This window comes from Penaeus chinensis, chromosome 24, assembly GCF_019202785.1.
Source record: "Penaeus chinensis breed Huanghai No. 1 chromosome 24, ASM1920278v2, whole genome shotgun sequence".
Classification (NCBI taxonomy): domain Eukaryota; kingdom Metazoa; phylum Arthropoda; class Malacostraca; order Decapoda; family Penaeidae; genus Penaeus; species Penaeus chinensis.
The window spans coordinates 32,171,723-32,189,222 of NC_061842.1; the positions used below are offsets into that span (position 1 = coordinate 32,171,723).

Sequence of the window (17,500 nt, forward strand, 5' to 3'; positions counted from 1 at the left end):
CAATGGCAAGATGTCTCAAAAATGGTGACCGCCAGTAATTTCTCCTGAAGTAAAGACGTGGATTTCTGAGTTGCCTCCGGTTCTTTCAACGTCACTGTTTTCCCCGAATGCTCTTCGTCCATCGTCGATCCCGTCCAATTCCAATGCATGTATTACATCAATATTTGTCGACAACACAGAGGGACGTTCGTTTTTCTTGATGGTCTCAGAGGCAAACTCTGTCTGTCAAACAAACATGTCATATCAGGAAAGTTTTAGGACCTGATTATGATGTTGATTCCAATATGTGATCTTGACTCCTTTCATGGGGCTCCTTTGAAATGACTAGTGGATAACAGATTGTTGACGTCTAATTGTTGGAAAGATAAACAATAATCTGAGAGCGTCAAGATATTTTGTGCAATTTCTTTAAGACGAATTATTAGCTTTCAGTTCGAAAATGAGTAAACAAAAGACACATCGATGTATAGAAACAAACATCAAGCATATAATAAATTCATAATGTTCTTCAACGTTAAGAGGTCCTTCTTATAAATAAATTGCTTATTACAAAACTAGATTACAAGATATAAATAGAAGTTATCATGTATACCTAAATAAATCCTGCAATATTTGACCTCGTGTTCACTGAAGTTATGTTAGGGTCAGTCCAGGAGACAATTCATATTACTTTGTACTTACTGGTTATGTCAAGGCTTAGGGTATATTTACTTTGTTTTATAAGGCTAACAAAAGAACGTTCAGAAAATGAAGGAAAAGAAAAGAAAATGGGAAAATGTAGGAAAAGATCATGAAAAATCTGAAAAATATTCAGTCTCCGCGAAGCGGAATATTCTATTTGCTTTGAAGAACCGCATCTTATGGAAAGTATACACCTTGCAAGTTTAATATATCTTCTGAATCTGGACTAGAAGATAGTCACAAAGAGTATCATTTTGACACATTCTTACGATGTTCCAATGCCTATTTAGGGTCATGTTAATCGAGAAGTGTATCTTAAATGTAGGGCATCCTGGAATGGTGTTATTGTCTCTTCTTTTTATTGGACACTTTTGGGGATCATGTTTCTGATTTGAAGGTACTTTTGGACGGTGATAGAACCATGGTCTCACAGGATATACTTTAGAGCTCATGGTCAAAAGAGGGATGCTTTTGATCATTATGAGCGCTGAACATTTTGTGGTGATAAGAGCTGAGGCTCTACATGCAAGTTGTACGTGCGGCTAGAATTGATAGTTAACATAGGATGTGTCTGGTTATAAGACCGGCGTGACAACACTACTGGATCCATTTACTGTCGCTGTGGTGTTTGATCTTTTGATCCTGGCTAATCTGCTGGCTTGATATATATCAAGCCAAGAAAAAGGATGTGCTTTTAGATCTTCCAGTCGTTCTTGAGTCTTCTGTTCGTGACTTTGCATTTCGATCTCGAGAACTACATAGATTATTTGCAGGACCTGTTGCTCTTGCTCCCAGACTAGCTATGAGCTTTTTCGCAAGTTGATCTCATCAGATTCGTTCCCGGAATGTTGGCGTGCGGCCAATGTGATCACAGTGCCAGAGGGTCACCAGCAACCACTGCCAAGGAGACATTTCTTTCACTCCCATTCTGTAAAAGATTTTCTCGATTATCTGGCCATTTTCAGGATGGTGGCTTGCGGCCACTCACAATAAAGAATTACAGCTTGAGAATGTGTGATACCTTTCTGTTAGTGGTTTATAAACTTCAGCATTGTCTGGATTTGACAGGGTCTTCCATCAAAGCTTGGCCGTAAAGATAGTGTCGCGTCATTATTTTTTTTTTTTTTTTTTTATCGGAGGCAGAAAATGTGTGTTAATCTTTTGAAAGGACATGATGTCCAGCATGGCTAGTGTTCTGAGGCCCATACCGTTGCTTTTGCATACCACAGGGTTAGTGTCTTATTAATTATGGTGTTTATAGTGGTGTTGCTGTCTTCGAAAGTCCGGGTAGAAGATCCTTTATTGATGACTCCATCAACAGTGATTTTGACAGAGAGTGTAGATAGTGAAATATAATGCTGAATATCAGGAAAATATAGGTAATTATTGCTGGAAAATCGAGGAGTGTGTTTTCCTCCTCTTTAGCGCTGTATGTCCTTTGATGTTAAACACATTTCCTCCTCTTTCCGATCTGTTTGTAAATTAAGAATGTTTTTGGTGCTAGTCAGAAGCAAGGGTAGTATATGAGCCTCATTTTAGGCATTAGGTGGGAATTGCAAAGAGGGTCAGGTCATTTATCCTCCAGCTAGGATAGCTAGAGTATCCTCTACCCGTGTGTGTATCAGATGGTGCTTACCATCGAGCTCTACTTGAATGAGTTCCTAGGGCGTCAGGGGAGCCTTGCAGCGATCCTTGTGAAGATTTTCGTCACTATGGGGAGTTTCAATCATGTCTTTGTTTTATAAAATTATTCCCCACATGCGCGCCTGCCCGATAGGTCTAGTTCCCACAGTGTGTCATTGGTTGTTCAGAACTACAGGACAGTCGAGTTCCAGAGATGCTTTATGAAAGTAGCTGTTAGCTTGTGGAAGTGTTTGCCGTGTGATATGAATAATAAGAGATAATAATAATAAAGATAGTAACAATAGTAATTTTAGACAATGATGAATATAGTAAATTAATTAAATAATAATAATAATAATAATAATAATAATAATAATAATAATAATAATAACAATGGTAATAACAATAATAATAATGATAATGAAAATAATAATCATTGTGATCATAATGATGATGATGATAATAATGGAGATGATAATGATAATAAAATGGTTAATGGCTAATAGCAAAAAACTGTGCTAGACAACAAAATAACGAAAAGGATAAGAAGGGGGATTAGCGAGTTAATAATTAAAAGTTTAGGATAGTATGGTATTGGAAAGGGTTAAGAGGGATGAGGGTAAAGAGGGCGAGTGAATGGGAGTTAGCAAAAGTGGAAAGGGGGGGGGGGGGTTAAGGGTGTTTAAATCAAATGGAGGATACAGGTCTGTGAAATATTTAAGTGTAGAACAAGTGATAAGGGTAAAGATGGGTGTCGGAGGAGTAGGAGGGGAAGAAATCGGGGAATGCGACAAGGTATCAAGAGGAAGTATCAGAAAGAATGTCCGGAGGGTGGAGGGTCCGGGGAATGACACTATAGTGACAAAAAGGAGTCATGTGTGTATCCAGGAGGGAGCAGAAGTGATAATGGGGAAGAAAGTGGATAAAGTGTAGATGGAACAGAGGGAGATGCGTTGTGCTGGAAGGAAGGGGTGTAGGAGCATGAGGAAGAGGATGGATGTTGGCAGTCACTTTGATTTTAGAGGGAATTAGAGATTGGAGTCACTCTTAGAAAGTTTTAAATGTCCTCAAATGTATCTGAAAGATTTCGTTGTGGAGGTCTGAGAAACGATAGATGCATGGGATGGAACGTACAGATTGTCTGAAGCGATGGATAAAGCATTGGGGAAGTAGAGATTAGAGTGTCTGGATTTCAAATGGTAAAAGAATTTGACTGGGGAGGGAGGGGATAAACGTAGGAACGTAAGGAGTAGGAGGAAAAGATACTGGGGGAGATGTAGAAACATCTTAGGAAGAAGAGGAAGGGGCAGACCGAAAGGCAGCGCTGGCGTAGGGAGCACGAGAAAAACCTCGTCGGCGTGCTTCTTGCCTGGCCTCGCGTAAAGTGAAGCCAATTTTTAATCTACGGACTGCTACCTCAGACAGGTAGGACAGCCCCTATAAAATGAATTATGGGAGCCAGCACATTTGGCTCGTGTGAGTGATTGCGTAGAGCAGTTTGAACGATCGTGGCCAGGTTGGATACATTACGGGTAGCGGGCTGTGGAGCGACTGTGCTTAGCAGGGTGGCCAAAAGGCCAAAATTTCTGACAGTGACGGGGGAGAGGTTGATATGGTCGGACTTGGCAGGGCTCTTCACCAATGTAAACATCATGGGAGAGGTCATGTCTACGGAAAGTAGTCTTGGCAATATAGGACTTTTGGCGGCCTCTGGGGGGAACAGTACTGATATTGCATCACAGTCTACGAGGCAGGCAAGCAGGGCGTTTTCACATTCTGACTAATCCTTGTCGCAGACTTGGCAATCAGCCAGGGAGATGGAAACAGTTCCGGCACAAGTATAACGGGAGGCTGGACATGAATAGGTTTGCCAGTGAGGTCAGTTGGGGTAGATAATGGGACTGATCTATAGGTCTATATAAGTAAGGTCTCGTTACTGCGTAGCTTTGGCTGATGATATGACGTCACTTGCTTGAAGGTGGCTGAGAACAAGGGGGGGGGGGGTGAGAATGGTAGGCTGGGGGAGGGAGATAATAGAAAACGGTAGGAAACTGAGCAAACACTAAAGTAATTGGTAATTGGACTGATTTTACAGGCGGTGATTAATAGCTATTATTTGAAGGTGTATATCGTATATTTAACCTGGTTTCAATATTATAATTTCTCATGCTGCAGCTTAGTTTATAATAAAGAAGTAAAATGAACAAAGAAGGCATGGGGTATGAATAATATATATCATTCTATCAAGGCATGTAAGATCCAAACGCTTTAAACGAAATTATTTAAAAATATATATATATACAACTAAGGTATCAGAACACACATCGCACATAATTATAAAAGCAAATATATATATTTATATAGATAGATAGATAGAGAGAGAGAGAGAGAGAGAGAGAGAGAGAGAGAGAGAGAGAGAGAGAGAGAGAGAGAGAGAGATAGAGAGATAGAAAGATAGATAAATAGATAAATATAATTGTGATGATGATGATGATAAAAATACATATACATACACATACCTATACATATATAAGCTAAATAACATAAATACATAGTTTCTAGTGTACAAATATTGCATCCAACCATTGAACATGGATGGATGGCTTTTGCGCGCGCCAGTCAGTCATGCGAGCGAGCGAGCGGGAGATTTTTGCAGGTCTACATTCCATCCACGACTGACCTCATGCTTTGCGTCGAACCCCCAGGCTTTACTCATGCGCGAGACAGACGAATTTGAGTGGCTCATTCATTCATTCATTTGAGATTTGCGAAGTCTAGCTTCGCCCGGGCCTTCTATATATATGGTCCCGCCTGTGTCAGCTATTTATGGCTGTCTAACTTGGTTCTCTGACACTCAATGCTTACCGTGGTGGACGGATTGTCAGCAGGCGCTCATGACGCCAGACGTAAGTATGCTGCGGCTGTTATGCAAGGTCCCTGTATCAGAAACTGTGCTCACAACTCTGTAAATAATGTAACAGGGTGGCGTTCGGTTCGCCGCAATGCTTGCAACACCTATCTGCATACTTAATTGTATGTATGATTTATCATGCACAGTGGTAACCTAGTCTGATTCTGTGAAGAATGACTTCGGTACCTCAACTGATTATTTCAGAGAGTGCCAGTGGTTCATAGTCTGTGGCATCTGAGTACCACCTGGCCAAGAGGGAGGTTCTCGTTTCCTCTCTGTGAATCTACAAGAGAATGGCAAAGCTGTGACGCTGGACCTGTCCCTCAAGATTTTTCGGCTTGGTTTAATGAACATCGCAATGTCAGCTCTTTTGTCAGTAAGCTCATTCCCTCTGATGCCTATGTGACTGGGACCCAGTTTATGATTATTATTCTACCCTAAGCAAGAATCATCTGCGGTATGGTAGGTATTGTGGTCAGGAGGTAGATGTTGTCAATGGCTGCCCTGGAATCTGTATGTACGACCAAGTGTCCTTCCCTCAGGGACGCTTGGGCTAGGGCTCTCATTATCGCAACTACCTCTGCCTGTAGCGATGAGGCGTTGGCTTGTTACCCTCATGGATTTTGTGGCATCAATTGCTGCAAAGCCGGCACCTGCAGTGTGGGTTACAGGATCGACTGATCCATCCGGAGGAGTGATGGTTGCAATGACCCTCTCGGCTTCTACCTTCAGACTAGGCATGGGGTATTGGTTCTTTCTCCTTGACAAACTCATGACAGAGAACTCGATCAAGGTTTTTGTCCATGCCCTTAGCAAGTAACTCTTTGAGTTGATTGTGTATCAACACCCTGGCTGTATGTGACAGTCAGGAGTTGTTTGCAGAGATCATAATCTTGTTCTGGGTATTTTTTATCTCATGCTTGTGTTCTTGAGAGATGACCTTTGAAAGGAACTGTGCTGCCTTCTAATCAATACGGGAGTCCAAGGTAAGGAGGTTTGCCTCCATGAGGAGGTTGTGGATCTTCGTTCACCTGGGGGCACCCAGAATGATCATGGCAGCTTCATTATGAGCCGTCTCCAATTTTTCTCTTAGTCTTGGTTTAGTGGCAATCAGGGAGACTTAAGAATGGTCCACAATGGGACAGACGGTATGTACATAGAATGATCTTTATGTCCAGCTCCTGTGTCTCCCAGTCATTGCTCTCATGATAGACAGTCTTGCTTTGGTACGGTCAACCAGGTACTGGACCTCCATTTGGAAGGATAGGGTCTGGTCCAGTAGTTCTTAACCTGGGGGGCGCGCCCCCCTAGGGGACTTCAGTATAGCCCAAAGGGGGCATGAGCCCTTAGAAAAGAGCAGCAGTTTCTTTGTATTTCTCTTGATGAGAGCATGGTCACATAATGGAAAGTTTAATTATAATTCATACTCATTATAAAGACTAACAGTACTTATAGTTTTATTTAAAATCTTGGAGGGAATTTTATTTACAAACGAAAGGGGGGCGTGGTATTAAAAGGTTAAGAACCACTGGTCTGGTTAATGGTTAATGGTTAATGGTTAATGGTTAAAAGCAAAATAAATGTGCTAGACATCTAAGGTCATATAGCACTATAGTTAATGTTAGTGAAGGATGGTTGGGTTAGTGATTAGTTGGGTTAAGGAATTGGTGAATGAATGGGTTAGGGTCGGATGAGGTAATGTAAAGGGGTTAGATCAAGTGAAGGATATATATGCGTTTGAGGAAGGAAAACAGGTTGTCAAAGTAGAAAGTGTGAAATTCTGTAAGGATGTCTGATAAGTTGGGATGTCTATGTAGGGAGGACGTGGGCATGACAATAGAATATGTGGGACTGAAAGAGGAACATTCGGAAACCGCGAATGTTCCAATGAAGGATAGTTATACTTTCGTTGATTTACTGGCAAATATTGCAGTGCGTGTTGGAGAGTTTGAAGGGGAAGGTGCTAGAGGGTGGGATAAAGAATGAGACTGGGGAGGTGGTGTTGTATCAGGAGGGGTGTCGGGAGGTAGAGGGTCTGGGGAAGAGGGTACTTGTGACATGAGGGTTTCACGTGTGTATCCAGGAGGGAGTGGAAGGGATAGAGGGGATAGTGGGAGGCTTAATATAGGTGGGACTGGAGTCAGGGGGAATGGGTTTTGTTGGGATGGGGTAGGAGGATTGGGTGTAGGGAGAATATGAGTAGGAGGAGGATGGATATCGGCAGTCACTTTGAGTGTGGAGGGAGCGGGAGTTGTAGAATTTGAAGGTGTATGAGTATTAGTTTGGGACTCGATTATGTAGTTCTGGATATCTTCAAGAGTTTCTGTAGTGGAGTTGGTTGGGGAGTTTTGTGAGATAAAGGTTTTCTTGTGAGGGGGGGAAGAGAAGTCTGGTGTCTGAAAAATAGGGGTAAAGGAAGGTGAAGGTGATTGTGAGGTAGGGGAAGAGGGGGTAGAACGTTTATTCTGTCTGCTGCGGGTAGTGCGGGGAGGGAGAGGGGAAGGTGTTGGGGCTGTAGTAGAGATTGGGGTGTCTGGATTTAGGATGGCAAAATAATTTGATTGGGTAGAGATTGGAGTGTCTGGGTTTAGGATGGCAAATAAATTTGACTGGGGAAGGTAGGAGGTAGAAGAGGGGAAGTTAGATGGAGGGGGGTTGGGTTTAGGGGAGGGTGTAGGAGCTTGGGAGGTAGGGGGATTGGCAGAGTGAGCGACATTACTGGAGTAGCGGGTAAGAGAAAAGCCTCGTCGACGTGCTTCCTGTCTGGCTTCACGTAGAGTGAGTCCAAGTCTGAATCTGAGAGTTGCTACCTCAGACTCAAATTTGTAGGTGGGGCAGCCTTTATAAAATACATTATGGGGGCCGCCACAGTTTGCACATGTGCGTGATTGTGCAGAGCAGTTTGATCGAGTATGGCCAGGTTGGGCACATAGCGGGCATCTGGCTGCGGAATGACAGTGTTTGGCTGGGTGTCCTAAACGCCAACAATTTTGGCACTGACGAGGAGGTTGGTATGGTCGGACAGGTAGGGATTCCCCACCTATGTAAACATTAAAGGGAAGGTCATGTCTACGGAGAGTAATTTTGGCAATGTTGATGGATTTCTTACGATTTCCTCTGGGAGGAATGGAGTAGGATTGTACATATGTTGCATCATAGTCTGTGAGACAAGCGAGTAAGTCCTCTCCACAATCTGACCATTCTTTGTCATAGATTGGGCAATCTGTTGGGGAGATAGAGACAGTTCCGGTGCAAGTATTAAGGATTGGATAAGGTTCTGTAGGGATGGGATTACCACATAGATCAGTTAGTTTTGTTAATGCTATAGCTTGGTTTTCAGTTGTTACTGTGACGAGACGGGAGTGGTCGGGTCGGCTACGGAAAGAGACCTTGCCTACTTGTTTTTGGAGGCATTGTTGGAAGAGGAGGGTGTTTTGAGAGTAGGGAGCTGTGGGAGGGATCACGAAAAATCGGTCCCATTTGGCTGGGCTAAATAGAGTATTTAGGATTCTTGTAGAGGTGGGGGTAGTAGAAGTGCGGGGACGTGTGGAGGAGGGAGTAGTGTTGAGGGGGGTAGTGTTATGGTTGTGGGAGTAAAGGTGTTGAAGTTGAGCATGTTGGGAGAGTAGAAATGTCTCCTGGGGGTTGGTTGTTGATTAGAGTTGATACTGTACTAGTATGCATTGATGATGGGGGAGTTGTTGCAGTGTTCGGAGCCGTGGTCAAAGGAGAGCTGGGATTGGGGCTATTTGATAAATGGGCAAGCCTCATTGCCCCTAAGAGTAGGTTTACGTCTTCATTATTGGCCATGATAAGCCTGGAGTATGTTGGGGAAAAAAATAGTCCACCCCTCAGGGTCCTCTTGAGGGGTAAGGGCCAGGTATGGCAGGGGAATACCGTGCCCATGGTTCCCTCAAGCCGTTCAGGACTGACATAAAGTCAGCCTTTCATCCTTTCAGCACGGCTCTCACACCTTAGGAGGTGGATATTAGAAGGGATTGGTGAAGAAACTGAAACGAAAAGTATGAGTGGGAAAAAAAGACTATGCAAACTTAGTTGAGTCGATGGCTGAGTCCCAAGGTTGAGGAGTTCCCATCATTGGGTCTCAGTCTTCGTCTCCTATGCCCCCCCACGACAACAACGGGCAAAGGATTGGGGGGGGGGGGGGGGTCTGGTTAATCCTTACCACACGGTATTGGAACACCTGAACCAATTCTAGGTCCATTCCCTGGACACGCACTCTTGAGCCATGGCTTTTGATTTGGCTGCAGAGATCTTTAGTCCTGTCTTACAACACTTCTCATATACAAGGTCCAGACAGTGCTGGGCTTTTCTTAGACAGTGTGGTCCAGTGGAGATGATTGCAAGATCATCTGCATAGGAGATGATCTTGCACCCCACTGGGAGATGTATGTTGAGGATACAGGACATTAGGGTGTTGAAAAGGGCTGGGCTGAGGACTCCACCTTTCCTCTGATTCCCTTCTGGATCAGGGTCTCCTGAATAGCATGAGGACCTGCTAATTCAAAAGCCTTCTCCAGGTCTAGTAATACCCAGATGTGACAGAGCTGGTTGTGCTTAAGAATGTGGCTATGCTGTGTTCTGTACTCATGGCCCTTGTGAATCCATGGTGTTCATGTGGGGATCCCATTTTTCATTGGAGCGGTTTAGTACTATCCTCTCGGCCGTCTTGCCCAGACAGCTGATGAGAGAGATGGAGCGGTACTTCCCTGGCTCCCCTGCTTTTGGAATGGGAACTATGTCTGCCCTCTTCCAACTCGGTGATAGAGTCGTAGGTGGGAGATGATGGGTAGGAGGTTCCATCAGAATCTGGGGCTGAGTGAGAACCGTTTTTCTATGTTTCTCTTGGTTCCCTCAGAGAGAAGACATCTGAGTTATCGGGTTCAGCAGCCCTTTCTCTAATATGAGCAAGTCTGCCTGGTTGTAGGCGTTCTTGGTTTGCTTGGCAACATGAAACCATGATACCCTGAGAAACGAACAGTCCCCTCTGTTAATGTCTCCTGAAGCATGACAATATCAAAGTTCCTAATGCGTGGAGGAGGGCCTTTCTCGCATTGAAGCCATTAATGACCCACTGTAGTATGCTTAGTTTGTGTACCATGATGTTATTTGGTGTTATTTACATCTAATACATCTTTACAGTCAGTTTCCCCATCAGTGGTGGTATCTGACATCTTGGAGTCTGACAACGCCATTGCAAAGTCCTCGCTGATTGAGGGATCTTCGTCTGTTTTAGGGCTGTATGTTAGGCTAACTAAGGGTCCACTGGGAGGTAGTAAGCCTTTGGTAGCTCTGACTTTTGTTGACTGGGCTTTACCTGTGTTCTTGGCCTTTGCTGGCTTTACCTGGGCAAGTTCAGCGTGTTCAGCCTGTTTTGGCTCTGCCTGAGAGGGCTTTGCCAGGGTAGGAGTAAGGAGGGGAGTCAGGCACATAGGGTCTGAGGTTGTTGGAGCCCCAGTTACCAAAATTAAGGGTATTGATTGGGGCTCCTTTCATGGTCACCAGGTCTCGCCTGGTTAAGGTCATCCCTTTAGACATTCGGGAGCCCCACGACCTGTGGGCGAGATGTGATCAGAGCCACATCATACGAAATTGGGAAACCAAGGAGCACCATCTTGACTCCTATCGTCGGGATTCAGTGATGAGATACACACTTTCCTCCCATCTTTAAGCTTATTCGTTTCCTGCAAGAAATCTAGGGTAGCTTGATCTTCAGGGACAATGAACATGCCTTGGTCTCTAGGAACCCGGATTGACAACCATATTTTGCTCTGCATCTCCAATGCTCTCACCAATTGGTAGCCAGTGTCGAAGCCTTCAGGTTTAGAGGGAACCTTAAACTGTGGGAAACACTTAGGGGTCCAGACACTCCATGAGAGTCTGTCTCGGCATAGGCCGTTTCGGACCGGATTCGGATTCTGGGCTTTTGTCATAGGAGCAGCTGCTGGTTTGGCTGGTCCAGCTTGTGCTCCCATCTCGGTCAGGAAGAACGTCTGAGGGAAAGTCAGAGGTATCCCTGTTTGGGTGCAGGCCGAAGAAGCAAGCACAAGAGTCCATCTGCCGGACATATTTGTGGATGATGGGTCCACTGTCTTGTCTAGTGCTTTTGATTTTTTATTGCCACTGGGTGCAGGCAGAAAAAGCCAGCACAAGAGTCCATCTGCTGGACATATTTGTGGATGATGGGTCCACTGTCTTGTCTAGTGCTTTTGATTTTTTATTGCCACTAGAAGCCATAAATGGCTTCAGAGTGACTGCCACGGTCAGTGCATTGCATGGTTCGTAATCTCTGATCTCTGTTTGTGGGGGTTTTGGTGAATTATTTGCCATGAAATTAAGCAGTTAGTTCACCCTCTCGTGCCCCCATGCACCACGGAGTCCAACAAAGGGAAGCTGTGTGTTAGAGCTTATGTGTAATAGCTACAGGGGTGGTGAGAGGGTATACACAACCTACACACGGCAAACAAGTGGGTAGGTTAAATCCCTGGTGAGAGTCCAGAGGGGATGCCATTCCACCTACAAGATAGGCATCATTGTTTGGAACCAAATGGTCATCCCTCTTAGTGAGCCAAAAGCTCAAGGTCCTGCACCTCTTCATGGCAGTTCCAGTTGCAGGACAGTGGCTCAAGTGATGAGACTTTGCTTATATAGACCTTGACAGTGACAAGGCGTGGACAATCGGAACGGCTGCAAAAGGAAACTTGCCTACTTATTTTTGGAGACATTGTTGGAAGAGGAGGGTATTGTTGAGGTAAGGGGCTGTTGGGAGAATAACAAAAAAAATTTATCCCACTGGGCTGAAAAGCGTGCTCAGAAGATTAGTAAAGGTGGGAGAAGTTGAAGGACAAGAGAACGAGGAAGGAGTGGTGTTGAATGAGGTAAACAGTAAGGATGAAGAGTAATAATAAGGAAGGAGGGTATTGAAAATGAAGAACGTGGAAGATGTTGGGAGAGAATAAAGAATATTTTCTGAAGGTTGGGTAATGGCTTGTGTAGGTGACTTTGAGTGGACTGAGCTGACAGAAGAGGAGTAGTAATAGCAGTATCCAGAGTCATGATCACAGGAGAGTAGGGATTGGGGAACCAGAAAATTTAAAGTCAACAGGGCTGGTTGATGAAGGGGAAAGCCTCAATGCCCCTAGTACTGGTAAAAATTCATTATTGGCCATAGTAAGCCTAAAGTATTTGGGAAGAGAAATGATTCACCACTCAGGGTTCCTATAAGAGAGAAGGGATAGATATCTAAACAGGGGAATACTGTGCCCATGGCTCTCTAAGGCCATTCAGGAATTTCAATGTGGCTCTCATATCTTAGTAAATGAACAGAAGGGGTTGGAGAAGAAAAGGAAAAGGAGTAGGGGATATTCACAAAACTCGGCCTCAGTCTCCTTTTCCTATGACCCCCAACAACAAAATGGGCATAGGATTGCAGGGAATGATGATGAAGATAACAGGAATAATAATAATAATAATAATAATAATAATAATAATTGGTTAATGTTTAAAAGCAAAATAAATGTGCTAGACATCTAAGGTCATGTAGCACTATAGCAAATGGTAGTGAAGGGTGGTTGAGTTAGTGATTAGTTGTCAAAGTTGGGCAAAGGAATTGACGAGTAAATGGGTTAAGGTTGGGTAAGGTAATGTATAGGGGTTAGATCAAGTGAAGGATGTATATGCATTTGAGGAATGAAAACAGGTTGTCAAAGCAGAAAGTGTGAGAAGCTGTGGGAAGGATCACAAAAAATCGGTCCCATTTGGCTGGGCTAAATAGATTATTTAAGAATTTTGTAGAGATGGGGATAGTAGAAGGACGGGGACATGTGGAAGAGGGAGTAGTGTTGAGGGAGGTAGTGTTATGGGGAGGTGGACAATAAGGTTGTAAGGCAGTAATAAGGGAGGATGGGGTAGTTGATGAAGAAGGTTGTGTGGGTATAGTTGTTGAAGTTGAGCATGTTGGGAGTAGAAATGTCTCCTGGGGTGTTGATTAGGGTGGATACTGTACTAGTCGGCATTGAGGAGGGGGTATTAGTTGTAGTGTTCAGAGCCGTGGTCAAAGGAGAGCCTGGGGTCAGGGAATCGGGCGAGTTTGAATTGGTGGAGCTATTTGACGAATAGGCAAGCCTCATTGCCTCTAATAATGGTATGGTTAATGGTTAATGGTTAATGGTAAATGGTTATTCATTGTTGGCCATGATAAACCTGGAGTATGTTGGGGAGAGAAACGGTCCAACCCTCAGGGTCGCTTGAGGGGTAAGGGCTAGACAACTAAAGCAGGGGAATACCGTGCCCATGGCTCCCTCAGGCCATTCAGGACTGGCACAAAGTCAGCCTTTCATCCTTTCAGCAAGGCTCTCACACCTTAGGAAGTGGATAGTAGAAGGGGTTGGTGAAGGGACAGAAAGGAAAAAGTAGGAGGGGGAAAAAAAGACCATGCAAAATTTGTTGAGTCGAGGGCTGAGTTCCAAGGTTGGGGAGTTCCCCAGCATTGGGTCCCAGTCTCCGCCTCCTAAGCCCCCCCCACGACAACAACGGGCAACAGATTGGGGGGGAATAATAATAATAATAATAATAATAATAATAATAATAATAATAATAATAATAATAATAATAATGATAATAATAATAATAATACTCATCATCATCATCCTCATTATTATTATCATTATCATTATTTTTATTATCACCATTAACATAGTTGATAACACAATATCAACTATAAAAATACTAATCATTATTACTATCATCACTATCATTGGTATGACTACAATAATAAAAACAAAAGAAATAATAATAATTATTATTACCATCATTATGATGATGATGATGATGATGATAATAAGTGATTAGTTATTAATATCAAAAACTAAAGATACCAATATTAATAATAATAATAATAACAGTTATAATAATAATCATACTTATAAATATCATTGTCATTATAACTATAATAATTATAATAAGCATAAGGATAATGATAAGGATAATTATAACTAATATTAATAATAATAATTACAATATTAATAATAATAATGATAATTATAATAAGAATAACAATTGTCATCATCATTATTATTATCATCACTAGTAGTAGTAGTGATAATAATAGTACTATTATTATTATTTTTATCATTATGATTATTATATTATTATCATTATATCAAAAATAACAACAATAACGATATTCATAATCATAATAAATTGAATAATAATAATGTCAATGAAACAGAATATACAAAAGATCGACAACTCTTTGGAACTACTGGCAGAAATTAAAAAAAAAAATAAATGTACTAAAATTTTATTAATCATCTGTTTATCTTAAAGCATTGTTACACTGCATCCCACTATAATAAAACCATCCACTGTAATGGCTTTTCAAAATATAATATAATAATCTGCCATTAGATTAGCTATTTGTATACATCATAACTTTTGTTTCTTTTCTCTTTGGTTAAACATTCCCAACACACACAAAAATCATAATAAAAAAGAACAAACACACAAATATGCATCTCAGAACTTAAAAAAAAATAATAATAATAAAAAATAAAATATTGAACTGATTCAAAATGCTGTATAATGAAAATCATGAAAGAATGATCCATATTCTATTCATATCACAAGTTAAAATTATCCTGAAAAAAAGTAAGATAAGTAAACATAAATATCTATGCTGGTTAATGGATAATAGTTAAAACAAATAAATGTGCTAGACATCAAGGACATACAGCACTATGTTAAAATATAGTAGCATAAAGGATTAGGGATGAGTGAATGATTAGGGTAAAGTTAGGGGTTAAACAGTACTAGAAGGTAGTATAGTAGTGTAAGGGTAGAGAGGGGAGCTGATAGGGTATAGTATAAGTTTAAGGATTTTAGAAGGGGAAAGTGTTAATAAGGATTATCTATGATAAATATGCATCTTTACATTGCAGGATCAAAAATAAACTATACATTTTTAATACATGAAAACTGTAAACTTTTTTATCAATGAAATACACTCACTTACAGTTAGAAAAAAAGGAAAAAAAAATAGAAATTTTGTACATTATATCTGTTAGCATCTGCACATAGATCTGAATAAATATAAGCACAAAAATATACAGGTATGGTTGTAATACATACTTCATAAATAATACAAAATCTCTTGATTGCTTCTTTCCATCTTTTTTTTTTAGCATTTCAACATGAGTAGGCACTTAATAAATTGAGAATACAAATATCAATTTAGCTGACCTAATTATGCTTTCCCAGGACATCTGAAGGCAAAACTTAGTCTACAAATTGCTGACACAGAAATTATCATAGATCTAGTAAAAATATGCTTTTACACTGTATCACATAATAGCTCCAACCATTGACATGTGAGTGATTTAAGTTACGCATTACTGCATTTTGGTTCACACAGATTGATTATATTGTAGCATTTAGAAGTACAATTTCTCCATTTTTCCTAAAGCAGTTTCTTTTAGTGCAACAAAAAGAAATAAATCTATATATTTTGGAATGAATAATAAGAAAGATAAATTCAGTATCTCACATCTTTAAATGTAAAAGGATTAACATGATATTCTTTTACTTATTAATGAACTGTATGAATCAGTGGCACTAACAGATATTTTTAAATGTATAATATTTTATATTCTTTTACATGTGAATGACCAGTATGAATGATAATGCTATTGTATGTATTTATCTGTATTTAATATCTGTAATTATCTGTATAATATATTATAAGTAAAATTAATGCAGACAAAAGCATAACAATATAAGAAAATGACATTAACAAAGTAGTTTCAAAACAAAACTTTATTAGGAAAAAATAGTTTCAGCTTAATGCTTTGAACAAGAGAGAGAGCATTTTGGTAAATGACAACACTTGGTAACTTATCTGTGGAGAGAAAATGGAAGACAGACATTTTTGAGAAATCCATTGAGATTGTTTTCAAAGAAATATGAACAGATTTAAATATTATTTGTGAGATAATTCATGTGGGTGTCTTCTGAAAATGGGACATGAGCTTTGGAAGGTGAACACAGAATGCAGTGAAAAAACATGGATATTTAATCATCAAATATATATATAATATATATTATGCCTCCAGTAACAAAATATTAACAAAAGAAGGAAATAACTAAAGTCTAAAGAAACATTTAAAATCTTATTCCTTTTCCTAATCTCCTGTTCCTTTCTCTTTGTCTGTTTCTGTTTTCTTTCTTGCTTCTTGTCGAACACACCTTGGACAGAGGCTGTTCCTTGAGGTGAAACACAGGTGATGAAGGACTGTTGAGCATCCGGCACATACAACTACACCACCATCAAAGGGGAATATGATTTCACTCACATCACAGATTTCACAGATGTAACCCTTCCCTTGGCAAACCTGCAGACGATAATAATACAAAGTCATATATTCATACAAACAGACATGCTTATGTGTGCATACACATGCACACATAAGCATACACACAAGATATTATCATCATCCTCAGCCATATACAAACCATTATCAATACAAATCAATATTACAATTAAAAACACCCTTTACAGACTCTCACTTACCAGGCATTCATTCTTTATATGAGTCATAAAGTTCCCATGTATCTTCTTGAGGTAGTCAACCAGCAGCCCTGAGTTAACATCCATCAAGTCTTGTAAGGAATACATATGTGCATTCTCCACAAAATGCTGCCGCTCTTCAAGTTGTCGCAGTATCCGAGATTCCTGAGCGGAGCGACAAGTGCTAAGGTATTGTTTCATGGTGAGCAAGTCTTCTCTTAGTTTCTGTAAAAATATTAGATAATAGGTGTAACACTAAGAATCTTAAAAATGTTATGCCTGTAAATTCCTTGAAAATGGATTCACCTAAAGATTATTTGCCTATCAATATAGTTTGGTTATGGGGAGGTTAACCAAAAAGAAGCTGAAGCCAACTTGTAATGCTTGCCAATGAGTATACAGAGTCACAATAATATAAAGGCTTGCTACTGGTCCACTTAAATTGTGTAAGCCCTATTCTCATTGGTGTTTGTGTACCTAATAAAATAGAAGTGAAAGTTTGAAGTGCACAGGAAAATTAGATAAGTTACCCTTATTCACTATTCTCAACTCTGCTGCTCAGGAACCATTAGACATTTATCAGAAAATCAATCTCTCCAAATTCAAAAGATCAAATTTACGGTTTGTGAAAGCTTGACCATTACTGCACCTTGGGGACAAGAACAGCTGGAAGATTCTGGTCTTTATGTATTAATGTGCAA

At 40.8% G+C, this 17,500-nt stretch overlaps 1 protein-coding gene across 8 annotated transcripts in view; it reads right to left on the reverse strand.

Annotated features, from left to right (window-relative positions):
* Positions 1-14,521: 14,521 nt before the first annotated feature.
* LOC125038104 (differentially expressed in FDCP 8 homolog A-like) overlaps positions 14,522-17,500 on the reverse strand; it is a 25,649-nt gene continuing 22,670 nt past the window's right edge. For all 8 annotated transcript variants that reach the window (XM_047631382.1, XM_047631384.1, XM_047631387.1 and 5 more), the window contains 2 exons: positions 16,803-17,024; positions 14,522-16,623 (listed from right to left, as the gene is read on the reverse strand). In XM_047631382.1, coding sequence (XP_047487338.1) covers positions 16,414-16,623; positions 16,803-17,024 — 432 coding nt within the window. In that variant the 3' untranslated portion in view covers positions 14,522-16,413. The remainder of the gene's footprint in view (positions 16,624-16,802; positions 17,025-17,500) is intronic.